Source organism: Rhipicephalus microplus, unplaced genomic scaffold (genome assembly GCF_043290135.1).
Source record: "Rhipicephalus microplus isolate Deutch F79 unplaced genomic scaffold, USDA_Rmic scaffold_63, whole genome shotgun sequence".
NCBI lineage: Eukaryota > Metazoa > Arthropoda > Arachnida > Ixodida > Ixodidae > Rhipicephalus > Rhipicephalus microplus.
Genome location: NW_027464636.1, coordinates 1522674 through 1550249, shown reverse-complemented (window position 1 = coordinate 1550249; position 27576 = coordinate 1522674). Strand labels below are relative to the sequence as shown.

Genomic DNA, 27576 nt, shown 5'->3' with positions numbered 1-27576 from the left:
TTTCAATAATCTAAGCGCATGTTATTATAATGCCTGCTTAAATATATTTGTGACGAATAATTGTGATAATGTGAAGGAAAGTCGCACATTCATTCGATTTTGACCGGGTGAGATAAACTGAACTGTCTGGTCTACTTGAAAGTTCAGCCTTCTTATATAGTTTTAGCTTTGCTTTTCTCTTAATGATTCAACTTTATTTATATTTTTAGTTTATTATATTGTCATTTTATTATTTTTTATTATTTCAATTATTTTGCTATATGGGCTCTCAATCGGTATATCACATAAGGGCTACTACAAGATTTCATGGACAATCCCCCTGAGTGAGTATGTGCCAGTACATACAGGCAACAAACAAACAAAGAAAAGCCTACACTAGCCACCGGTGCTTCCATTCCTGTTCGCGCTTTAGCACGGCTTGAAAATCTGCCGGATCATCGGTACGCAGTTGCTGCCGGCACTCGGCCTCCCGAGCCTGTTTCTGTGCTCGGACACCGCACGATCGGGCAGGCGAATGCGAGCTCTCTCACGTTTCCATGGTCAACGCTCTTCTAGAGTTGCCCGTGGCTAACCCTTGTGGATGCTCTCAGTTGAAACTGATGCGCACGTGCTCGGCGTCATGGCTGCGGCAGGGTGGACTACGTCGCTCACAACGCTGCCTATGGCACGGTGTTTGGGAATGACGCTGAGAACTTAACTGATAGCACAGCCAATGGAGACTGCTCGCAACACTAATGGAGAACAGCTGTTCGTTTCTTCTTTACCGTATACAGCTTTCACACTAAAGATGATGACAAACAAGCAAGGCCACCCCGTGCCAGTCTTCGTTCAGGCACCACTTTATTGAAGCTGTCATATGATTTTTTATAAACATTTGTACGAACTCTTGGTAGTAAACAACTTTATTCGAAACACCAACCGTTTTACAAGAACAGACGGGTGTCAGGCCATGCCTGGTCGCCTCTTCTTGAGTGCGTTTGATAGTCTGGAGCGGAGCCTCGAGGCTTGTGTTCACGTGGTTTCTGTACCAAGCCTCACTTAACGGTAGAATAATAAATTTTCCTTGCGTCAAAAAACGTTCAATTCACAATTAAGCTAAAGATATCAAGTTCGTGGTTGTCCCGTGAGTCCTTTCTTGCTGAAAAGCTCGTTTCAGTAACCTGCAAAGTAAGGCAGAAGGCAGTTCACATTTACCCAATTGTACATAATACCGTAATGCTTACGGCCAACATAACATAAGTTATGGAATGGGTGGCGCCAAAAATATGGTGTACATGGTGTCAAAAGCATGTTGGTTGTGGTGTGTTATCGTTTCCCGCGTGCAGTTACAACTAGGGCTGCCAATGAAAGCCTGTTCATTGTCATGTTGGTTTTGGCTTATGAAGATGAAGAGCTATAGCAGCATTTCTTTAAGGATTGGAAGCGTTCAACGACCCTCTCGTAAGGCAATTCGCATTGTTTGTCGCCTGCATGTTCTCCGCTTCTTCTACTACGTTATGTTACATATGCCGACGTGGTTTCTTAACCACAGGAATTGAATATTAGTAATGGAACATCGAGCACCCCAATTCCTCTGTGGTAAAATAAAGGGCACCCACGAAGAGGACCCACGTTCAAACCTCGTTCCATGCCGGATAATTTTAAAGACAATATTTTTTCTTTCAATACTTGAATTAAAAAATCTGTCTGTCTGTCTGTCTGTCTGTCTGTCTGTCTGTCTGTCTGTCTGTCTGTCTGTCTGTCTGTCTGTCTGTCTGTCTGTCTGTCTGTCTGTCTGTCTGTCTGTCTGTTAGATGATTCACTATGTGATGTCAGTGCTCCTTGGGCATGCGCCGCACGGCTCTCGATATGCCATGCGAAAGTGCTCAACGTCTGCCAGGGTAGCTTACTCTACAAAACGCTTATAAAATGTGTCACGTACTTGAAGGGATCATCTTAACGCATGTAATTATGCCTGTAAAAAATCTTAACAGTCGATCCAGGCCTCAAAACAGCCCGTCACGGGGTATTGAGGTTATGGTATACTCGACGGATCACCTGCAGTTTATGGTAGCGAATCCGAGCCATGGCAGCCGCATTTTCGATGGTAGAAAATATTCGGGGTTCATTACATAGATTTAGGAGTACGTTAAAGAAATATAGGTGCCCGAAGTTTTCGGAGTCTTCCACTACGGCGTCTCTCACAATCGTGTCGTGGTTTTGGGGCATTAAACCACAGTCAGTCTAATTATACAGACGTCAAAACGTGAGAATGGCGCAACGAGTGGGTGGCCTAAAACTGCCGACCTGTTACAAGTATCCAGCTGCTCAGGTGCGCGTAGCAACTTATGGATGCGCGATGGGTAGCTCACAAATTCGTAAAAGAAAAAAATAGGGCTTATGCTTAGCAACAGAACTTACAGGGGACAGTATAGAATAGTTTGAAGCTAGCAGCGTTATATGCTCACAAATTCCTTTCCTTGCCACTTGGTTCAAGGCATTGCGCACGTGAGCCAATCACGCTATCGCATTCTACTCTTCAAATTTTTTCCCATGTTCTTGAAGATATTATTATCATCAGTATGGAATTTCTCCTGCTGGGAATTCATGAAATATAGGCATTGAGTGCTATTTACACTGTTTGTTTCCCCCACTTCAAAAGTCTTTTGACAGCTAAAACAATAGAATGCTCATACCAATGCATTATCCTTGTTCTCTGGCGGGAACAAGTATGGCGACTAGGATGCACGCTGCTCTTCTGCTATCGGTCCATTCGAACTTCAGAAATCGCGGTCTTTGCCGGGCAGTGGTTTTGCGACCGAAAATTCGACATTTCTTAGGTGAAAAAATCTATTTGGCCCTTACAACCTTGAAAATCAAGGTACTGGTCCTAAAAATCTGCGCTTAGAGTAACTATCATGAAAATCAAGAATAGTGACCAGAACCACGTGTTTGCTCTTATCTGGATACGCCGAACTAATAATTAGCGAATATGTAATGCATACGGGAACGCGGTGCTGACAACTAATAATCGAAGCGCTTGAATGAATTTCGAAAGCAGTAAACACGTTCAAGAATTTGCTTTGTTGTGTACATTTAGTGTATGCAGCGAACAAAAAAATCGTCCAGCAGTACAGGAAAGCATCCCAGCAATATGCTGCATAGGAACAAGTTCGAAACGTTGAAGCCCCTCTTTGCGATAAATGAAACTGAGGTGCGGCGTTTGTACAATCGATCAAGAAGCAGTAAAATACACCTCACATTTTGTAATAAAGGCGAATACCTGTCAGCACAAAGAGTGCTGACCGGTATTCGAAGCGTTTTAGCATTATTGCGCTTCATACAAACGCTGGTGCCAAGAACGATAAAAAGAGTATCGTGGTGCATGGGAATGCGTTGCATTTATTCAGTACCACTGTTAGAAAGCAATTTTCGATTTTGATACCGAGGTTCTGGTTGCGTCCTGACCTGTAAGCACAGCCTGATGTCACGGGGTGACAGAGACTGACAACAGCGTACTAGCAGCAGCCCTATCAGTGACACGTGGTGCACATAAACAACGCTGAACGAATTGCCCTCCAGTGACAACGACAGCGGTTTCTGTTATTTAGGCTGCGTGCATGGTGCATAGATGGCAAACTTAGTCAACTGTGTACGATAGTTGTGATAACGTTCATTGCAGTGCATGGTTTGCTTAAAGAAAACTTCAAAATCCGAGTAAAAAATATATTCGTACCTCTTTTTTTTTGTCTGCGGTTTGTGCAGAGCGCTGACACTGCTTGTCAAGCAACTTAGAATGACCTTCTAGCAATGGTGCCCACACTTGTTTGAGTAACTAATATGATCACTTAACGAAAAAAATATTGCCGTATTGTGGATTAGCGCTGTGTATGTTACGTAATACTGATGGCCCTAGTGTGAAAGGACAAATCGACAGGAAATAGCGGAGTACTCACATGTAGGTACCGGTATTAAACCGCTCTCGCAGCGCTGGTGTGGCTGGCAAAACTTATCCTGCAAGCAACAGAGATGACAGACAGAACAGATTGACGAAGTCTACTGTGACCTGAGCAAGGTTTCTGACGTAATCATCCATTCACTGTTTTTGTTTAAGCTTGCAAACTTTGATCTTGACTGGTCTGTTGTGAATCTCCTGCACAGCTAACTGCAGAATAGATCACGCTAGGTTGCTGTTAATAGCCAAATGTCTTTCTTGTACAAAGAGACTAGAGGGGACCCTCAAAGGTCGGTGTTAGGCCCACTCTTATTTTTAATGTACTTTAACAACGTTTCTTTTGCAATTCATGATTCTTCTGCTCTATGCCAATGACATCAATTGAATAAAGAAAATTCATTTAGTTAACGACTGTGGCTTGCTGCAATCAGGTTTGTTTTCTTTCTATGAGTGGTGCGACAACAATAGCCTTTCCCTGAATACCTCAAGGACCAAGTTCATTAGTATATCTCGCAAAAAATTCATCCTGTCTTTTCCATACTCGGTCAATACCGTGTCGTTATGTAACGTTCACGAATACAGTGATACTGGTGTTGTTTTTCAAAGCATGCTCAATTTTTCTTCTCACACCAAACGTACTGTGCGCATGAGGCCTTCATTCTGTCTGCTGTGTTTGCAGAATCTCTCGAGAATTCAGTTCTCCTACAGTCTTCCAGATATTTTACACCGCATTACGTCTTCCTCAACTTGATTATGCATCTGTGATTTGGAATGACATCGCTAAAGCTGGCAGTGACGCCACTGAGCGAGTTTAAAAAAATCATGAACATTTAAATCATGGTTTTGCAAGAAATGACTGTGGATCTCGTTCCAGCACTGCCGCATTATTAAAATAGCCATCACTTCACTGCCAACTAAACCGCACTGACCTGTTATTTTTTACAAATTAGTTCCCGGTATAATATCCTGCCCTTTGCTTCTCAGTTTTGTAAGTTTTCGGATTCTGCGTAAGTTAGCCAGAGAGAATCGACCATTCCATGTAGCCGCCAACTCCTTTCAACACTCTACAGCTCATAGAATACAAAGTCTATATATAGTTAACTTCAATGTTCTTGCCGCTTCCACAGTCCACTGTCAACGTTTTTATTTCAGCTTTGCGCTTTCTTGAGACAGTTTCTCAAAGTGTACAAATAATTCCTTTTTTTGTTCTTCAGGAAGCCCTTCATATAGTTGTGTATATTCTCCTTTATTTTTCACTGACAATCTATGATTCTCATCTTGTCTTTTCTTATTTTTGTTCTGCACTGATTTTCTTCTGTCTTTGGGTTTAGGCTCTTTTTTTGCATGCACCTGCACAAAGACCGTGTGGTTGTTCCTGGGCAGAATGAATAAATTATTATTTCAATGATCAATTAAATAATATTAATAAAATGTATATGCTCTACTATCTGTTTTACGAGCCACAATTAGGATAATAATAAAAGGCATACCGTAGAGGAGAGCTGCGGAAATTTTGACCATTTGCGTTCTCTATCGTGTACTGACATCACACAACACACGGGAATCAAACACTTCACCTCTATGAAAATGCGACCACCATGGCCGGGATTCGTGGCGGGACTTGCTGGTTAGCAGCCGGATGCCGTAATTGCAGTAACACCGAGGCCTATTCGGACATTCCAGCTAGCGTGAGCTAATAGCGAATCAAAGCGAACGATGGATCGATGACGTGAGCTGGGTGGACTCGTTTGTGTCGTCTGCTGCGCTCAAAGAATTAGTTTTCAGACGTGATTTGCGACACGCTGAGACGCACTTGACACCACAGGGTGCTCCAAATAAAAATTAGCTTTAGACTTCAATTGTAAGAACATGGATATCACTTCAGATGTGGCAAGTTTTATGATTACATTTTTAGGGATAAATTAATTGCGAGAGAAGTGGATAACTTCAGTAAGGAAGCTGCCGTATGGCCAAACGGGAAGATAGTCGTCGGAAGACATTGTGGTCCTCGTCTGAGTGAAGCACTGGTATTGTTTTAGCTCATTCATTGCATATGGCGAAGATATTTCCTGCTTACTATTTGGACGAGGATAGTTTTTGGCGTCCGCTTTCTCTATCTCAAGCAAGTTGAGTATTTTGTCATCTTGATGATCGGGTCAACTTGGTGATCACCTTACACCACCGTTCCTCGGTACATGCATGTCTGTTCACATGTGCAAGCGGAGGTCGCCACAGGATGAAAAGTCATACCGAAGATTTCCCTCGATCTTGTTAATGAACGCATTCGCTGTGGACGGCTGAGTGATTTAAGCCACCATAAGGCTGAGTAATTTCGACCGAAGCCTTTATTGTAGGACTGTACTTACGCCACATTTAACGGGTTTCGGTTTGCGGCGATTGGCTGGGTTGGTGCCCTTTCCGGGAGGACGAATTTGCGCCTCTGTCAGCATCACTGCGAAAAAAGTTTGACGATGATCTCAAACGGGGTACAGCTGCTCAGTAGGGCGAGAGTGAATATTTGCTTTAACTACCCAACAAACCTTTATAACATGCTCGTATAAGATGCAAGCATACCTTGCCAGAAAAATAAGAGCATCTTCCTAAAAAAATTAGAAGAATCACACGTGAGCTTCGTGGGCGGTCTCTCGTTCTCATGTTTACTTAGTTTCGCTGTGTCTCCATTATGTCAGACACTTATAACCTTTTGATAGGCACTCTAAACACAACTTTTTTTAATTATCTTGAGTTTCACTAAGTAGCTTCAAATTTGGCAATAACAGAATTGACATGTAAAGGTTTTTAACGTTGCCTCATTTTCAAACGCAAGTCTGTTGCTCTGTGTGCATGCCGCTCGCATGGCGAGATGCGAGCGAGGCGCTTCGACTTCGGGGCTAAGCACTTCCGTTTCACTCAAATATTTCTCTGCGCTGCCATATCTAGGTTTTGTTACTGTCAACCAGATATTTAGGCGTCCAGCTTTCACAAATAGGCACTTCGAACAACATGTATGGTTAGGGTGTGTACTGATATAATCATCACCCATACGATCAACTTCGCGAACTGAGCCACAAGAAGCCGCTAAAACAAAAAAAAATATAGACCCTCATGACCATAAATTTCTTGCGACTGGTTTTGAAGGCTGATTATTTAAATATTCTTGAATGAACCAATAGATGGACTATGTTTTGTTCCTCTTTTTCGTACGTGTCCTTGTTTTTGGTAATATTTAATGATATTAAAAGCATGCTTTTTCGTGCGAAGTACTGTTTTCTCAGACTGACTGCACGTAACTAAACACGTAACAACGCCACCCTAGAGGCAGCCGCCGCAGACGTCGAAGCCTCGGAGCTTACCTTCGGTGCAGAGAAGAACGACGACCAAGGCGAGAGCCACTTTCTTCATCATTGCGTGATCGGTGCTCGCAGACGAGTGGTGATCCAAGAGTACACAGACGCTTCTGTCGTTGTCTCTACTCGGTAAACGCGTATTTATTACCGGCACCACGGCAGGCATGGGGATAAAAAAAACATCCCGGCATACCTCTAGCATCCTTCCCGACTCTGTACCAACAAGCACGTTTATAAAAACATGCCTTCATTTGACCTTGCGTATGAAAGTGAGGTACGTGCTTGATCAGCTCTTCTCGGGCCAAGGAGGAAAAACTTTATTAAAGAAAAACAAATAAACGGCAAGATGTGAAAGAATTGTCTCCTTCCCATAGGTGGCAGCCATGAGTCCTTGCGCTGTGGTGGCATCCTCGGCTTGTCGAAAGACTTCGAGTTGCACTTCTGGGTCGGCGCTTAGCAGTGCGATCTCCCATTGTTCTCCATTGCTGTATATGTTTTATACTGCCCTGTCACTGAGGGGCAAGCCCACACTATACGACTGAGATCCACCCTTTGATTACAGAACTTACACAAATCTGAGTATATCTATGGGTAGATGTAGTGAAAAGTTACCGGTTTCGGGAAAGTGTTGGTTTGTAAGAGGCGCCATGCCGTCGCCTGCTGCTTGTTGATTGAGGTATGCGCCGGGGGGAATCGGACCCTTCCTAGCCTGTAGTGTTTTGTAATCTCTTCATAACTAATCATGCGGTCTCTCTCCGTTCCCGGAGTTTGTGCTCCGCCTGTTCGGCCGGCCAGTTCTCGAACCAAGTCATGCACGATTCCGTTCCCGTGGAGGGAGGAGTGAGCAGGTGCCCATATAATATGAACTACCCGCTCGTGGCAAAAGTTAGCCAGAATTCTTAGCGCTTCCGGTGAGATGCTTCCCTTGGCATAATTTTTAACCGCAGTTTTGAAATCACTGATCACGACTTCGGCTTTTGTGGAGGCTAGTGATAGTGCTATAGCCGCCTCCTCAGCCACTTCTGCCCTATCTGTACGCACACTGCCACTGACTTTGGAATACTTTTGAATATTCGTAGATTACCATGTTTCGGCCATTCTCGTATTATGCTGCATCTACGTAGACCTTGTCCTGGGCGTTGCTGAACTTTTCATGTAGGCTTTTCTCCCTTTCTATCCTTCTTGCGCCAAGATTTTTTTTTTCTTTTGCATCTCTTTATGTGTAGAAACAAGCATTTAAGTGTGACGACGAGTGCATTGACCAGATTGCGCATGTAGCGCAGGTTTTTCCGCCTTGGCTGGTTTGGACGTTTGCCAAGGTGTGTGGTACGCTAGTTAAATGGGTACTTTCTAGGCTTCCTTTGCTGGTTGAGTAAGAGAGAAAACGCGAAGTATATAATTTGAAGGCAATTTTAAGCGCATGATGTCTAGTGCGGCGCAGAGGTGTTCTAGTTTTTTGTTAATGCAAATATTTCCGCGACAACGCTGGCTTCGAAACAACAAGAAACATGTCATTCCTGTGTATTGTTCAAGTAATTACCATTTAGTCAATATTCAGAATTTTCGGTTAGACGGCATAAGGTCATTACATTCGTTGCTTATTATTTTTCCCTTAAGAGGTCGTTTTTTTTCTTCCTTTTCGTTGTGCATCTATCACAGCAGTGCAAATTTTTCTTGTGCATGATAAAGACCTAAGCATCCTGACTGGTGTGAGTTTCTGTCCGTGTCTGAACAGAAAAGCCAGCACGTATGTACCAAATGACTTAGAACACTCGCGGCTGTATCAAAAGCGTTTGGTTTGCCCCATTACTCGCTCACTACTTACTCAAGAACATACTGGTGATTCCTCTTTCATAGAATCGGTATAAGTTGAACCATGTCTTCAAGAACCCCAGGTAGTCTAAATTTCCGGAGCCCTCCACTACGGCGTCTCTCATAATCATATAGTGGTTTTGGGACGTTCAACCCCACATATCAATCAATCAATCAATGTCTTCACAGAGCTAGCTGGGCGTTTATTGTGAAATGTTTCGTCTTAAGTGCGATGCCCTCAGATTGGAATGTCACGTGAAGAAAGACAAGCAGCCCGAACCGCGGAGCGTGCTTCTCCGGAACAGAAGACGCACGGAAAGGACACACAGGACGAGCGTGAACTAACAACTGTCCCCGTTGTGACTTCTTTGTGTTTGAACAGTGCTTCTTTAAGCTCTTACCGCATGCTCGCCTTTACCTCGCGACAGCGGCAAGCGGCAGCGACGAGCGACAAGATTTGCATCGCGGAGAACCATCCGTCGTCACCGCCGCTTGTCGCGTCACGCATTTCTGGAACACAAGAGAAGATCGCCTGTCGCCCAGCCGCCAGCGTGGCGATTTCCGGCCACATGGCTGCGCCCATGGTTCTCGCTTCGGTTGCAATTTGCTCTAGATGCTTCTTATGCGCGCGTACTTCAAGGGATGGAAGGTAGAGACTACCTTTTATTACATCCTCAACTTACGGGGAGAGTGAGACAGCGGCCATATTCTTTCGTAAATCTTGTTATCGGAGGTTTGTTTTGATGTCTCGACGGTGGCCTGTGACAATTCGGTAGCTTGCTGCGACCCAATTTTCATGCAAAATTGTCATGCGAAGTGCGTCGTAGCCGTCGTAGCGAACGCTTCTGGACAGCCTGTCGCAGGTAAACCGAAAAATTGCAAAAAAAAGAAGGTCGTGAAATGCTTTTATGGCTTCTCTATGACACACAAGACAGTAAGTAACAAATTTGGTATGTTGTCATCGACCAACTTTCAAACTTCTATTTGCAATTTATGGTTATGCATCCAATAGTTTTGATTCAAGCGACAATGAGGCTTTATCGCCGACATGCGGTTGCAGCTGTCGCGACGTGACGCTGCCATGGAGCAAGTATGTCGCTGCCACTTGTCGCGGTCACTAGAAAATTGCATGCATGCGTTTAGGGCTTTAGGGCAAACGCAACCGCTACAATGAGCGAAATGACCCTTGTGCACTCTGTGACTTCAGTGTAAACTAACAATGAACGCAGAGACGTCCAATGCGCTCCGAACACAAGATAAGCGGGCGCACACGGGCGAGGTCTGTAGGGCAAAGTGCAGCTCAGCACACGCGCGCATAGCAACGAGTGGGGTGACGACCTTTAAAGCGCGCCCTTCTAGAGTTACTGTACATGATACCTTTAAGATACCCTATATGCTACCTGAAGATAGCATATACAGTAACTCTACGCCGTTCATGCTTTTAGCACCAGCTGTCTAATCATTACAAAAACAAGTGCCTTCCAGATGAGCAATGTGCCACCAAAAATATATATTGTAGATAAATAGCTCACCTTTAGTATGCCAAAGGACGTACATTTTGTGGCAGAGTCGCCTCGCTTTGAGGAGCGAGGGTTCGGTGGTTCGATCTTAAAACTCTTTCTCCTAGTTTCGGTTTCTTCGTCACCTGCTGGTATACATTTACAACTTCAATTCTGTGATGGATATGCTTCAATGAAGACTTCGTGGCCCCTAACCTAAAGCACTTTTGTGTTACAATTTTGTTACAAGTATATAAAACAAGCACCGAGGAGCAAGACTGTGCTCTGGCGAGTGTATGAGTACTCGAAGCCATATAGGAATGACGTTGAGAATTCACCTTCCGACGCATGAGAGTTTGTGGACATACGGTTTCCATCATTGTTTTTTGCATATTTAAAATAAATATGGCTAGATCTGTTCAGCTATTTTATAGCTGCTGTTTTCATAAGTTTTGATTGCAAGATTTCTATCTAGTGTTGCTTTTTGTACAGCAGTCAATGGTTGATGTTAGGAGCACTTTTCACGCATGTTTTCAAGCATAAAAGCGCACTTTTCTCTTCTCTAGTTTAGATGCGCAACAGCTCTCAATAGCTTGTGTAATGCTGTCCCTCTATCCGCACCACGCTCTCCTGGCCGCAAGTTATGGGGCGGTGCAAAGTAGGTCACACTTTCTCTCGCAGTGCGCGTGCGTTGACGTCACTCTCTCCCTTCCCTGTTGCCACTCGCTATGTGTTATCTCTGTTGCTTCACCCTCTCAACCACTCCCAACGTTCGAGCACACATCGATCTAACAGTCTTTCTGCCTTGAAACTTGCAGGAAAGCCAACCTGCCTCCTGTGTCTTTGCGTTTCAAATAAACATTCACTCGAGTAAACGCTACACCGAGTTTCACTTCAAACAGTTCTTCCAGCACCCACGTGGATGCCTGTTTCAACCGTACAACAGCATGCATACCGCTGCTAGTTCGCATTCCATTAGGTTTTTCTTCGGGGAGATGGTCCATAACATTTTTTGAAAGCTTTAAACTTTGCATACGTTTCCTAAAGAACTATCCTACTGATTGCAGTGGGACATTCATAGATAATATCTACATTTCTCCCCAGAAGTCCGCAACTGAGACTGGAAAACTGTACTAGTTATGGCTGAGAAAAAGAAGAATCGGATTGTTCCTCTCATGGTACACGGCAAGTAAGCATGATATTTTCTCCCGGAAGATGAATTTCGGAACCTGGTCTTTCAGCAAGAAATTAATACATCTATTTCTAGGAATCATCATGCAAGTTTTATGGGCATGCCGTTTTTCGGAGAAAAGGCGCATTTAAAATACACTCCACTGTGCAATTAGGCACTCATAGACAAAAAATAAAAAAGGTACAGGGTAAACATTGCACGAATTCAAGATCACAAGATTTCTCACTCCTACATGAAGACATCAGACAATGGCTGAGTTCCTTTTTTTATTAAGCTAAAAACCAAAAGCCTGTGTGTGAATGGAATCATTATAAAGGAGGGTTTTCTTGATGTCGATGTCGCGTCATACGCCTGAAGTAAATCAAATATGGCTGCGTAAACAACCATTCAAAAACATATTCAACCATAGTTTGTCTAATGTTTAAATAAAGAGCTGGTTAAAATTGCTTGCTTCGACATATTGACACAGTGAGATCTAAGGAGTGGCTTGTTCAAAAGTGGTACATTTGTTACATTATTTAGTTTGTGTACCACAATTTTTCAGACTTTAGTATACTTAAAGGACAAAACTATACAGCTATACGCAATCTATTTAGTGTTCTTTACTTCCAAAGAGTTCGTAAGCGTTGACAAACTTCGGGGCATTCCTATTATTCCTACTCAAACAAACACACTTTCATAGTTCTCTTTTGTTCGTGTCTCGTTCCGGTGATCAATTCAGAGTATATACGGTTCTCCAGTCTTTATAGACTCTTCTACGACACTCCAGCAGCAATACCTCTATTTCTCAGTTTACTAGCAAACTATACTTTAGAGCGGTTTCTGACGTGTTTTGTCATGTTCTCAGAGGCGTGAGATAAGCAATAAAAGGGAATTTTGTGTGCATGCCACTTACCCCACCACCTGCGGTATTTCTGTAGGGTTTTTGTAGGGTTTGCGGGAACGCTTCTGACTAGCGATGAATGTCTAAACGCCGCAGTGAAATTACTGTTAGTTTCTCTTTTCCCCTTTTTTTCTTTTTCTTCCCTCTTTTTCATCTTTCTTGTCCCCTTCCCTAATTCCCCAGTGTAGGGTAGCCAAACAGATGTATCTCTGGTTAACCTCCCTGCCCTCTCCCTTTTGTCGCTTCCTTCCTTCTCTTTCGAACGCATCCGTGCCATACAAATGGTGTGAACAGAGATACCACAACCACATACCAGAAGTGAATATTTTTGTTGCTTTTTTAAATACCCAACTCTTTGTCATTCGATGCCAACCTCACCAAGAATTCGGCAGTTTCACATATTTTGAACGTTTATTGCACTTTTCGGGCATAAATTGACTATCTACAGCACTGTTTTAACGGTTGCAGGGATTATAGAATCTCCAGCGGCGTGCGTAATTTTTTACAAGTCTTATTAGTACACTCACATTGAGACATCCTTGGGCAGGGAGCTCTGACGCACACAACTAGGTCAACACAGCGTTGTCCAAAGCGGCAGATTTGCGTCTGAAATTGAAACAAGTATTTTGTTGTGTTATAACTAATCATAGTCGTGCAAATGATGGTTATAGCAATAGTTAAAGTGACACATTTCTCACAGTGTACATGGTAATTTTACCTCCCGAGTGCGTGAGAGACCTTGAATATACGTGAAAACCAGAGTGGCCCGGTTGATCAACACGCCAATTCCATCTTTTTTGAGAGCGAAATGCAGTTATTGACAAGGGTTATTGACAAAGGGCGAAGCTTTGGAAAGGCTATCTAATTACTGTCACTTTCAATCAGGGAAGGGAACTTTTTTCCAACTCTTTACATGTTCATGCACAGACAAGGGTTTCCATCACATTGTTGTTACTGATGGGCATTCTAAATATGCAGTCCAACCAACTTATAACGACTTCGCTTTTAACAGTATCTCGTTATAACAATGAGAAGCTGCTGCGCCATGAACTTTTGCATGTTTTCTATGGTTGAAGAGCCCTCTTACAGTAATGCCCACGAACCACATATTAGATTACAACAATTAATTTTAGTCGTTCAGTGTTCATGCCGACAGGTAATTGAACACGTCTATGAAAAGGAAGAATAAAAAGAGAAATTCAACGTACTGAACCCTCACCCACAACCTGAACTAGGCCCACTGCCCCTTCCAACTTGCGGAAACTTCACTGCACAACGTTATTTATTGCAGCAAAGCTAACTTTCAAAATGTGCTATGGCGTGGGGGTAGCGGCTGCTGTTAATGCACTTTCGGACATGCAATTTGAATAAAAAGTTCAGAATTAGAAAAGTAAAAAAGTTGAAACTTGGAAGATTGTCAGCATCCAAAATATTAGATGTCATACATTGGTTCTATAAGGCTTGTGGCGGTCCCGTCAATCCGTCGGAATCTTCAAGCATGTCCGAAAAATCGGCAGCATTGTTATTCTTATCACTGAGGTATGTTGGCACATCCGATTCAATTTTATAGTTTTCACAAGAGAGTTTCTCGTACAATATTGCTTTTTTTGTGTGCGGCCCATTTACAGCAATTATTGGTTTTAGCAATAAATACTTTGTGGCACTTGAGTATTGTTATAAGCGGTTTCGGCTGTATATTATAACCAGAATTCGAGTGCTATGCGTAACTGTAAGGAATCTGCAAGACAAAAAACATGATTAATGTGCTTACTTCACAACTCGAAATGGTTCGCATCTACTTACAAGTTTGGTATTGAGATTACTTATTTATTCCTCTGCCCCTGCAAACATGTAATACCGGTGAATGAATGCACTAGTACACTTCAATTATTGCTGCACGGTATGTTCATCTGGGAAGCGTATGTGTGGAAAAGGGAATCAGTTATTCTACTCGTTTGTTTGAGCATTGTCATCAGCTACTCTATACAAAGCAAGTTCTGACAGATATATACAGCTAAGCTACATCATGGGACAAGACACCATCTGCTCTGATTAAACTGAACGTTTGTTTTAGTCGAACATTTTACACCCCTTAGAAAGAAAGCTTTGGTTGCCAACCTTTCAGATATTCGCCTTTTGTACATTTGTCAGTTTTTGACAGTTTAGAGCCCATGCATCCCCCGCAATTAATATCTGTTGAACATCGTATAAGAGCTGCATCGAAGCACTGTATATTCTGCTTAGACCGCAATTTTCCTTGTGATAGTAAATATAAGTGACCACGTATTTACAGAAGAAGGATATTGTTGAAGACATCTAAATAAGCACCAGAACTGGTAGGAATCGCGATAAAAGAGTATCGCCATAACATTTAGGCGATACTTTTTTGTATGTGTATTTTTGTGCTGGGATACGTTTGAACAACGTTTTTAACATACCTTTACGATGTATCGATTGAATCGTGATACTTTGCAGGATGTGGGTATCTCGTTATGTTTTTTTCTTTCGTGCAAATCAGTTCACGTGGTTTGAATGAAGGTGGCATTTCTTGTAGTAAGCCAAGCAAAGGCGGCCCACCAGTTGACGAAACGAGAATGGCAGCAAAGGGTTCCCCAGATGCACAGAATGGCACACATGTGGTAAGCCACCGACGTAGTTGACAGCTATCAAGGAGGGCGTGTTGTCGGCCCTTGCCGATGATAGTCGCTGTTCTTCAGGGACAGGGCAGCATCTATGTTTGTTTGTTTGTTTTTCGCACCAGCCTGAACTTAGAAGAAAGGTTGCACGGCTTCCCGGCATTTGGTGTTTATTCATTACAACGTGAAATTGGGCTCATCTCCAACGGAAGACACACTTTTCTCTTTTGTGAGCCTTGTGTTAAATTCAAATCAACGCTGTTAAGAAGCAAGTATACTATATAGCCCCGCCGCGGTGGTCTAGTGGCTAAGGTACTCGGCTGCTGACCCGCAGGTCGTGGGTTCAAATCCCAGCTGCGGCGGCTGCATTTCCGATGGAGGCGGAAATGTTGCAGGCCCGTGTACTCAGATTTGGGTGCACGTTAAAGAACCTCAGGTGGTCGAAATTTCCAGAGCCCTCCACTACGGCGTCTCTCGTAATCATATGGTGGTTTTGGGACGTTAAACCCCACAAATCTATCTATCAAGTATACTATATAAGAGTCTGCTGGAGCAAGTAACGCAGCTACCTTCTCCTCAAAACACATTTTGCGTATAACTTAGTACAATGGCGGACGTTGGTGAACCAGTTGATATCAACGCTGCAACATTATTCACAAAAATATGCTACACCTAATAAATATCATTGCGGAACAACATCTTCGAAATGAAGAATTCCAGCATTGGCATTCTCGAAAATTCTTTCCAGAATATTTTTTTGTTTTAAAGACAATAATCTTTCTTGGGGACTTTCAATGCAAAAATGTTGGTCTGTCGGTCTGTATGTACATTTGTCTGTTTTTCCACACTTAACGGTACCGAATATTCTAAACGGCACCAGACGATAGCCCAAACGGCTGACCCCATCCACAGAGCCCAGCAATAATGCTCAAAATTCAGCGTTCATACATGTGCGAGGGTCAATTAAAAAGTAAATATTGCGCATGTCTGAGGCACCATAACAACACGTCAATATTATCTCTGTGTGTGTGTGTTTTTTTTTACTAGAAAAGGCATACATAAGTCATTCTAAGGACCATAGCGTTCATCATGCTGCGCTGATCATGCAACGTTTGCATGAAAAGGCAAGTGTTTCTAACGCTTTGCTAAGACTACACGGTGGTGGCACCTACCCGTCGCCTTGCGTCCTACACCTTATCACCCGAGAGACGAGCGCGTACGCCTCGCACTTCGTTTTCCAGGATAACTGCCAGAGAGCGCTCATGTCTCACGTGTGACGGGACTTGATGCGCCTGTTTGTCTGCGCTGGAGACTCGAGGCACTCTAACGCGGCGCCTCTAGAATACCATTCACCAACTTTCTTGTGCACAGCATCAAATAAACGTTTTGTTTGCTCTCTCCAGACACAAGGCTATCGTCTTTCGACGACATTTTTTTTGCAAATGCCGTATTTCCGGAACATCCCTTCATGTACAAGACAAATGTATCTCAATAGCTGTATATTAGGCTTCCAGCAAGTGCATTTTCATTCATGTATTCCGGAATACATTTTTTGATTATATCTGCCCAGTCAATGAGTAAACACACAGATTCAGTGCCGTTTTATGGCGTTATCTGAGCGTATAAATCAAAGATAATGCAATCAAGGTGCTGTTTATACCAGTAAATACGTATTTCGTCTTTGAAGACTTCGTAAACGTTACAAAGAACAGTAAATACAATCAACTCACGCCACACAAACGGTCTCCGCCTGGTCGCACAAGTCCTCCCCCACCTGGCAACACCTTAGCTTCCGCTAAAAACACTGCGAGAAATTCATCAAATTGTATTACAATGAAATTAGTCTTTACAATATACGCAGCGTGATGCTACAAAAAAAAATCTGTGTAGCTCCACTCTCAGTGAACGCAAGAGATGTTCAATGCACATCCTGTCCGTGTGTTTCTATTTTCTCGGCATTCCTGCGCACGCACACACCTTGAGGTCGGCTCAAAAACGGCGTTTTACTAGGGTTTCCCTGTCTGTCACCTTGAATTTTTTTGTGTTGTTGACATTTGCCTACTGCATTCCATTTTTCTAACGTATATATATAGTTGAGCAATCTACGTAGTCGTTCTTCCTCTGCTCACGTGTTGTGCCCTCCGCTCTCGTCCTTATGTTGCGTTGCGTTAAATATTACCTAATGTCTTACCAAGAAGGGCGAATTCCTTTACTTATGTTACCCTGTTCGCTTATCTCTGGCTGTTGGATCCACTGTCCATCACATTGCCGTTCCCGACGAGACTTCTCAGCGGCGTCTATTGCTGGAAAGCATGCTGAAAAGACCCTCCGCCTCATGGCGCCTTCCTATCGGCAGCTGTAGGAAGCCTACATGACCACTTTACAGGCGGTCATGTGGGCTCTCTAGGCAACTGCGTGAGAACTCCCTAGATGGCGAAACTGTCCGAAACTTTCCTATTACGGAATAGCGGCACCCTGAAGGAGCCTTGCGGTGACGCTCGAGCGTTTTTTCGCTTGAAACTTCGTGACCGTGCTACTATTCTCCTTCTGCCTATAACTACATTGTACACAAAAAAGCATGAATTTAAAAAAAGGCCACTTTGTAACGTGCTCTAGTCGTATTGTAGTTCCAGAGATCAGTCAAGGGAGCCACAGACAAGGCGAAGCTATCATCAGAAAAACTGTGCTACCATGGAACTAATCAACTGAGGTGACAAAACGACTTTGCCAGGCGCTCAACAGACCCGACATCTAACAAGTATAACGCAGGAGATTCGACTTCGATTCTCACTCAAACCGGAGATTTTGTTATTCTGTGGCGTCTGTCTCGAATTTTCGCTCACGGATGACACCAACTATTCGCTCCCAAGCAGCCCTGCCGCGGTGGCCTAGTGACTAAGGTACTCGGCTGCTCACCTGCAGGTTGCGTGATCAAATCCCGGCAGCGGCGGCTGCATTTACGATGGAGGCGGGAATGTAGTAAGCCCGTGTGCTCACATTTGGGTGCACGTTAAAGAACCCCAGGTGGTCTGAATTTCCGGAGCCCTCCACTACGGCGTCTCTCATCGTCATATGGTGGTTTTGCGAGTTAAACCCCATAAATCAATCAAATCAATCCCTCCCGAACAACGATGCCGACGTTGACACCAGACTTTCTGAGAGATTCTTGTTCACACAATTACGTTAATAAATAAAAAAATTACTTTTCTTGGTGAAGCTGAATTTAGACCCAAGCATCAACGAGTGTCTTAACCACTTGGTCAAGCACCTTTTTTTGTGATGGAATGTTCGCATTACTCAATTTTAAAAAAAATGTTTCAAACGTGTGAGCCTAAACCAAAATGTAATAATAAGGCGCTTCGTGTTGGAAGCGCGCAGAAATTTCGACCACCTGCATTTCTTTAAAGTACACCTCAATCTCAGTATACATGGGCTTCTAACAGGTGACGGAAGCAATTCGTACAAAAAAAAGGGCGGATCAGTGCGTTAGTCAACCTTCGATGCCACTACGCAATAAGGAGTTTGGCTTTCTATAATGTTTCGGGATAATATTTGTGATTTGGTTGTCTGGCTGTTCTCCGTGTTGTCACGATTGTTATTTTTGTTTTTATTCACATGCGGGCATTCATATTTCATTTTGTGCATTTATATTCTTGACTGATATGTGGGGCTTAACGTCTGAAAACCACCATATCATTATGACAGGCGGCGTAGTGGAGGACTCCAGGAATTTCGACCACCTGGGGTTTTTTAACTTGCACCCAAATGTGAGCACACGGGCCTACAGCGCAATTATATTCTCCTCTTTCCAATAATTCAGTTGCAAATAAGCGCCTGTCTTGTGTTCCTTTGTGTCCCTTCGTTCGCCAAAACCACAGTTATATCATACATCTCAACTATTTAGCCCAATTTTTCTTTCTGTTGCCTGTAGCACATTCGTTTCCACAAAAAATTTGATCGCTGCAGCCAGGCTAATCCGAGACTTTCGGGTCAGTATACGTGTGCCATAATTACATTACTATCGCGGTGGCCCAAAACGTGTGAGTTTGCTTTTGAATTGAATTGAAATTTATTACACAACAAGCACATGATTCGAGAACATGTTACGGAGAACTTTTATGACTTTCAGATTTTTTATTAATACTTATACAAAAATGTTACATGTGTTTAGTATACAAAAGGAGGTTCCAAAGTCAAAGATTGTATTGGGACTTCCTGTTAAGAGCAAATAAGCACATTAATTCCAATAATACGTTAACGATCCATCACCTTAACCAATTCAATGAATACGTTGATCCACTCAGAAAGCTGCGTTTTTTTTGTATGTGTTTCAAACAAACCGAAAAAAAGAACCACCCGCAACACCTATTAGCTAAATATTATAGTGGAAAATAAACATCACATATCATTTGACGTGATTATGCGTTTGGGACTCCACCATTTCTGGAAGGCAGGTTTGGCTTCCGCAGTTGGCCGAGCATGCAACATTTTTTTTAAAGCTGCCCAGTCGAGATCTTCTCGTGATCTTGCGAACCATTAATTCAAACTTACATGTAAATGTCAAAGTTAGCTCGAAATTATTAGCTCTTCTCTGCTAACGTCTTTTTCAGACACAATTAAATAGAACTTACCAGACGACAGCAACATCATGGCGACAAGGATGGCCGAGTTCTTCATCGTCGCACTCTGTATATGCAGGTAAACTATAGACACCAGGCGAGGACTCCTTATATCGGTCACCGGATGTTCGACCAAGGCATCCGGTGTTCGGTCGAGCACCTTCACTAACCCGGACGTATAAGGAAATGGTAACCCTAATCTCCAGGAAACATACTTTCCGGTTTGAAATCACAGAAACGAGGTATAGCTAACTGATGCAAGGGTATTTACCGAACAACGGGCTTGAAGAACATGGGAGGCCATGTTTATGTTTCGATTAGCAAAGGTGACGGATTCGACGGCGTCTTTAGTGATGTAGCGAAGTGAAATTGCAAACGAAAGCCGGGGAGCGAAAGAAATCTCACCGGCCCAATCTTTTGTTTCTAGAAAAAGCAGAGACATGAGGTTCACCGCAGAGGTGGTTACCGCGTACTTGAATTCTGACCGCAAGGTCGCGGATTCAATTCCAGCTGAAGCAGCCGCATCTTTTGCGGAGGTGAAATAGTAGAGGACCCTGCGCTGGGCGATGTCGGTGCACTATAAATAACACTGGATGGTTGAGAGTTACGGAGCGCAATATTAAAGGGCGTGCCTCATAATTAGGTTGTGGTTCTACAACGTGATTGCAGTCATTATTATTATTATTATTATTATTATTATTATTATTATTATTATTATTATTATTATTATTATTATTATTATTATTATTATTATTATTATTATTATTATTATTATTATTATTATATAGGCGCTTTCATACAGACTTTTATACCGAGAGTTTGATACTGAAATAAATGCTACATGAACTCTATTTCGCACATTGCTTGCAAATGCCACCTTCGCTGGCAATGCGTCAGCTGCGTTGGCAAGACAGAACCATAGAATTGCAGTGGCATGGCTAGAGAACGGAACACCGACCGACACGCTGACAAAAGACATTAACGCATCATATGTGGTTTTGTTTTTGTCTCGTTACTGTGAGGAAAAGAATTCACACAAAAAAAACTACTCACAAGCACCATTGCGTGATGTTCCGACGATGAAAAGTCCACGGCTTATGCATAGATGGAATAAATGACTGAAATTTATTTCGGTGATTTTTATCTCGATCTGATATAGATTATCAAGTCGAGAGCAGACTACCGACAAAAATGGCTGAATATTACCGGTAAGCACACGACTGTGGGTGATCCCACGTTGTTTGAAGGTCACCAATTGAGCTCAGTGTTTCACACTTTAACTATAAGACACTTTTTAATTTTGAAAAAGAGCTCGGAAAACTTCTTCTGCATGACTTGTTTCCAAAGTTTTCAAAGATTTACTTACAGTTTTAGAGTTATATTCTTCTCAAAGGCACGCAGTGGGGGTTTTCTTGCGGTAACAGCTGAAAAATAACGCCGGGTCTGTTTACAGTGATTTGTCTTTAACTCGGCGATTATATACTCTTCGTGTGAGAACAAGCTTTGAGTTCCCTATTAAACTAATCATTTATGAAGCGGCCGGTTATCCTGACAGTTCTTTCTGGCTAGATACCCCGTTTCATAAACCTGCAGCTAAGAAAACGACGCAGTTCATAAATAGCGAAAAATAGACGTATGCTCACTGTGAACATAACAAAATGCATAGAATCAATCACATTGAGAAAAAAAGGCGACTGTACCGTGTTCTCTGTTCAGGCAACCTCTTTACTGATAACACGGCATACTGAACTGAGTCCAGGCAAGGGGAGAGAGAGAGAGAGTGTGAGAAAGGAAAGGCCGGGAGGTTAACCATATATTAGCATCTAGTTTGCTACCCAGCGCTGGGGGCGGGGAAGTAGGGGCAAGAAAGAGGGGGTAGATAGAGAGAAAAAAAACGCACGCGCACTCATAAAAAAAACGCAAACACACACAGGAAGGGCGTCCTAGCTACAACCGTTCAGTAAGGCCGGTCGATCGCAAAAAGTTTAGTAGCGCTTTCAGGGCCCTCTTCTGTGAAGTCGCATCCTGACGATACTGCAGAATTCCCTGCTCCGACAGAGGTTGATCATCTAATTTGTTGAGTTCCTTGCGCAGGCATAGTCGTTGTTTACCATACGCTGGGCACTCACAAAGAATATGTTGAATTGTTTCCTCTTTGCCACAGTGGCCACAGGCTGCGGTGTCGGCCATCCCAATGCGGAAAGCGTAGGCGTTGGTAAAAGCAACGCCCAACCACAGCCTACATAACAGGGTCTGGTCTGCTCGGCAAAGCCTCGACGGGACTTGAAGACTTAGTGTAGGGTCAAGCGAGTACAGTCGGACATGCTTGAAGTGTGACTATTTTCATTGTGATGTGGTTTGCAGGCGAGCAAGCCTGCGGAGCTTTCGTGCAGCATCTGTCCTAGAAAGTGGTAGTCGCAGTTTATGATCTTCTGTGTGGGCTGAGTGGGCAGCTTGATCGGCCCGTTCATTGCCGATGATTCCGCAGTGACTGGGCCCCAGTTTGGGGTAGTGGCAGGGGTCAGCACGAGCGCAGTGCAATGCCCGCGCCTCTCCCTGGGGGCACCGCCATCTTGACCACGGTAACCCCGACACCAGGTAAGTATAGCTGCTCGTGTGGTCCACGGCGTAAGGCTGATTGTAGAGACTGCAGTGCCGCCTTCGAGTCGCAGAAAATAGTCCACTTGCGTGTGGGTTGATCAACTGCAAACTGCAACGCGGCACGAAGTGCTACCAATTCTGCAGCCGTGGATGTTGTTGCGTGAGATGTCTTGAATTTAATTGTCGTGGCCACTACTGCTCCTGTAGAGCTGTCCGGCTGAACCGATCCGTCAGTGCATATATGTGTGGATTCTTGATATTTCTCATACAAGAGAAGTAGTGTGAGCTGTTTAAGAGCCGGTGACGACAAATTGGCCTTTTTCTGGATGCCAGGTATGTTAATATTAATCATTGGTTGAGCGAGGCACCATGGCGCAGTCACAGGTCTAGCGGCAGAAGAGAACGAAGTTGGGATCGACTCACCATGTGCGGTCACTGTTTTGCAGTAAGATGTGCATGGTCGGACCACTGGTAGAGAGAGGCTAGGTGATGTCGAGGAGTTCGAGCAACGTGTCGTATATGTGTCCTCAGCACTTCCACATTAATGTGGGTCTTGATGAGCTTGTCCCTTGTGATGGCGATAGTTGCCGCTGTTGACGCACTTTGGGGCAAGCCTAAACATATCCGGAGTGCTTGAGCCTGGACACTTTGAAGCATTCGTATGCTTGTTTTACTTGCGTTGGTTAACACAGGTAGGCTGTGCCAAAGGAATTCAAGAAAAATAATCCTGTATAGTCGCAACATAGCAGTTGTGGACATTCCCAGTTCTTTCCAGCGAAGAACTTGAACAAATGACAGATGCTTGTCAATCGCCTTTTCATGTATGATACATGTGAGCTCCATGAAAGATCTCTGTCAATTATAACACCTAGGAACTTGTATGATCGGAGGTGACGTATCCTTTCGCTGTTTATCAGAACGCTGTAGTTCTGCATTGGTTTGCGCGTTAATGCCACAAGTGCACATTTCTCAGAGGAAATTTCCAGACCTCGTTGACGGAGGTAAATAGCAACTTGAGTGGCAGCTCTCGGAATTCGCGCTCGCAGCTGTAGACGTGTTACTGCAGACGTCCAAACGCAGATGTCGTCCGCGTACATTGACAATCTGACAGTACTTGGCAGATGCTCATTGAGAGCTATTAGCGTCAGATTGAATAGTACAGGGCTAAGTATGCCACCCTGGGGAACACCACGGTGGCTGTAATGTAGCGAAGTGTCACCATCCTCGGTTCTCACGACCACCCACTCCTACCTCCTTGAGAGCGGTGAGGACAGCTTCATGTGTGACGTTATCGTACGCCCCTTTAACATCAAGAAATAAAGAAGCGCAGAGACGCTTATGGCCTTTTTCGTGTTGCACGTAGCTGACCAGGTCTATGACGCTATCAATTGATGACCGGCCACGGCGAAATCCCGTCATAGCGTCCGGGTAGGTGTTGTGATGCTCAAAGAACCATTCTAGCCGTCCAAGTACCATCCTCTCCATCACTTTGCCCAAGCAACTAGCCAGTGCAATCGGGCGGTATGATGTGAGCAGCAATGGTGACTTGCCAGGGTTCAGTAATGGAACCAAATGGCTGGTCTTCCAGTTAACTGGGAGGGTGCCCTCTCGTCACGAATCGTTGTATATCTCGAGGAGGGCAGTCCTCACACACTTACCAAGGTGACACAGCGCTCTGTATGATATTCCATCAGGCCCGGGCGCTGATGTCCGTCTACACAAAGCCAGTGCTGCTTTAAGCTCATGAATAGAAAAAAAATGGTCCATGTGGTGATCGTGTGATGTCGTGCCACCACGTGAGAGCGTGGAGATGTAGGGATCTGCGAGTTGACCAGATAAGTTGGCACAGAACTCTTCTGCCACGTTGACCTCCGATCTCTGTTGAGAGAGGGCTAGAGCCTTGAATGGAGACCGCTGAATGGGAGCTGTCCGGAGCCCTCTTATTGTCCTCCACAAATGTGATAAAGGCTTGCGAGGATCTAACGAAGCGCAGAAGGCTGCCCAACGTTGTGACTCTAGCTTGTCTATGCGGCGTTGTATCTTCTTCTGAAGACGTCTAGCGATTCGTAAATCGTCGATTGCTTTCCTGCGTCGGTACCTTCGTTCCGCACGTCGTCGGAGAGCCCGAAGTCGTTCTAATTCCACATCAAATGCGGTTACTCTCGAAGAGCGTGTGAGGGTGCACACTGTGTCTTGCACTGTGGACTTGATCACCTCTTCTAAGTCAAGTGAGGTGTTCTCTTGACAGCGTTCTTTCATGAGAGATTCAAACTTGGTCCAGTCCACTCTTTGGATAGTTTCGCGTACCTTGCAAGGTGATAATCCTCTGATCTTGACATATGGGGGGATGTGGTAACTCCCATGTGTTTCTATGTCCGCATACCATCCGGCACATCTGACGAGACCTCGAGAAACAAAAGCCAAGTCAAGGCAACTGCTGTATCCAGGGCCACGTGAAAATGTTGGGCTGCCATCATTTGACAAACACAGCTCGTTGTCTGAAGCAAACGTTATCAGACTTCTACCTTTTGCGCTGATCTTTGGGCTCCCCCATAGCGTATGGAAGTCTCCGATGATCACCCATGGGCCAGGAGCGGATGATAGGATGTGTCCTAGTCTTCTGTGGTCAAAACTACTTGATGGCGACAGGTATGCTCCGACAACAGTGACAATAAGACCCTTTTTCTTCTCTGTTAAGCATATATATTGGTTATCGTTGTCAGGTGGTACAGGCCGAAGAATGTAGGTCAGGTCACGTCGAATAAACAGAAGGACCTTGCTGTTTCCACTATAACAAGCCGACATAAAAGATTCGTATTCGGAGAGTCTGATAGCGCTCGATAAATTTGGCTCGCAGATGACGATGATGGGAAACATATTGGTGGAAACGAACCGACGGAAATCTGCAATGCGTGATTTCAGTCCCCGTGCATTTCACTGAAAAATTGTTGCTTTTTTGACCTCTTCCCTGAAAGACAGTGGCTGGTGGGCCATTATCTACTCAAGAGCCGCCAGTACTGGACTCAGAGCGTCCAGTACTTGAAGTGCACTTCTGGCTGACGTTGTGCGCATGTTGTTTAACACCGTGCGAATGGCATTAATTATGGGTCGCAGAAGAGCAATCACTTGCTTATCCAAGTTCCGCTGCTCCTCTGTTGTCGCAGCTTGCTCTGATGAATGCGGCTTCTGATGCGGTTCTTCCACAAGTTGCGTGCGCGTAAGTGGCGGCCACTCTTCAGTAGAGAGCGATCTACGTGTTTTCTCTCTTCCATCGTCTGCGTTCGCCGCGGTGTACCCTGCAGTGGGCGCCGTTTCCAGATGTGTTGACTTACTTCTTGTAGTTGACTGTGCTTTTCGCGAAGATCTTCGACGGTGACGTCGTCGTCTTCGCCGGACTTTTCCCCGGCTTCTTTGTGGGTAGAGCTGTCTCGCACCATTTGTCTAAGAATAGTAAACTCCTTCTTTATGCGTGGACAGTCTTGGAAGATGCACTGTGGGCACCTTGACAATTAGGGCACTTTAGTATGGTTGCGCTGCATTTTTCTTCGGTGTCTGGTTCTGAGCATTGGGGGCACACTTCGGAGTTCCTGCACGCTCCCTGCACATGGCCGATCTTCTGGCACTTATGGCATCGCATAGGTTTTGGAATAAATGGTCGGACCTGGTGACGAAAGTGGCCAACCTTCACATGGGAGGGGAGACAGTCCCCTTTGAACGTAATTCTTACACAATGTGTGTTACCAAGGCGGCTCACATTCACAATGACGTTATCCTCATCTGCCGGTTTTATTAGCACTGAGAAATCCGAGTTTGGAATTTCAGTGGCGATGTCATAAATGACTCCTGTTGAAGTGGTGCTCAGTTGCGTTACTTTCTGAAGCGCGTTTAGCGCACGTGGGTTCAGCACATCGATTGCCAAGATGTTCTTTCTTGCGTTTAGACGTACTTCTTTGATCTGATTTGGCGTAATATTCTCAAGATACACAGAGAGCACTTGCCTGTTCAGCCCGCGTAGACTGTCGGTAGCCTTCAGCAGCACAAACAGGATAGAGTGAGGCCATCGCTGAGGGGCAGTTTTCACGGTGGTCGTGCTTGATGCCGAAGATGCATTGACGATCCATCGTTTAGCCTTGCGGTACAGGACGAGTTGGAAGCCCGTCCTGGAGGGAGGAAGACGAAGTGATTCGTTTACGGAACACACCTTGCTCGTCTTTGTGCTTTTCTGGATTTTTCGCCGCAGTTGTGGGGTCTATCGCCACATATATCGTGGTGATGGATGTTCAACCTCACAGGGCACCGTCCGAGTCCGGTTCGACCGCGGGGACTGCTTCGAGGAAGCGAGGAAACGCGTCCAGTGAGAGTGAGGACACTGAGCTGTGCTCCGCATCAAGCGACGAGTCCTCGGGCAGGCAAGGGAATGTCTATACGCTCATATAATGGTGAACTCACATACGGCTTTACGGTTGGTACATCAAGCAGGCTGCTGACAATAGTTACTAATTTTCTACAATATTGAACTGTCGTCGGATTAGGAATGAATAATAAGAACCGAGTAAATTTAAAGCACTCATAAAAACATCATGAGCATTCAGGTGCTGATGCTCGTGATTACATGTTATGACGGGCTCCAAACGTGCCGGAAGAGTCTATAAAAAGCCTAGCTTGCACAACTCAACTCTCTGCTGAAGGAGATGAGACAGTTCAAGGAATTATTAGAAAAACTTTAAAGGAAGGGTCTGTAAGGGCACGAAAAACCTTCGCGCTTAGCAGAGTCAATCCACAAATGGACGGTTCACGACAAATCATCTTTTAGACACGAAAAAAGCTTAATATAGCAGGCTATCAACGATGAAATCATGTATATGATTAAGACAATTATAACGCTGAATAAGCTGGCGAAATAGAAAGAGTTAACAATTTTAAACCATACATCAGAGTGCATACAAGAAAATATATATATACATATCGTATTCAGGCGCGAATTATGATGTGCTACCTACTAGTGCGTCAAATTTACACAGCGTAATTGCAAGGTACTCATTACATTCCGCAA

The 27576-nt window shown here is 44.2% G+C and overlaps 1 protein-coding gene, 1 long non-coding RNA gene and 1 pseudogene across 2 annotated transcripts in view; 1 reads left to right on the top strand and 2 right to left on the bottom strand.

The window, feature by feature from the left end:
* The window catches only part of LOC142790001 (uncharacterized), a 60699-nt gene that overhangs the window by 15301 nt on the left and 17822 nt on the right, over positions 1 to 27576 (top strand). The gene's annotated exons all lie outside the window — the stretch shown is intronic.
* LOC142790004 (uncharacterized) lies at positions 885 to 7452 on the bottom strand. Its single transcript, XM_075885031.1, has 4 exons — positions 7288 to 7452; positions 6301 to 6386; positions 3936 to 3993; positions 885 to 1160 (listed from the first exon to the last, which is right to left on the bottom strand). Exons 1-4 carry the CDS (start codon positions 7445 to 7447, stop codon positions 1153 to 1155), a joined length of 312 nt encoding a protein of 103 aa, XP_075741146.1. The 5' UTR covers positions 7448 to 7452; the 3' UTR covers positions 885 to 1152.
* LOC142790006 (U1 spliceosomal RNA) lies at positions 22401 to 22528 on the bottom strand (annotated as a pseudogene).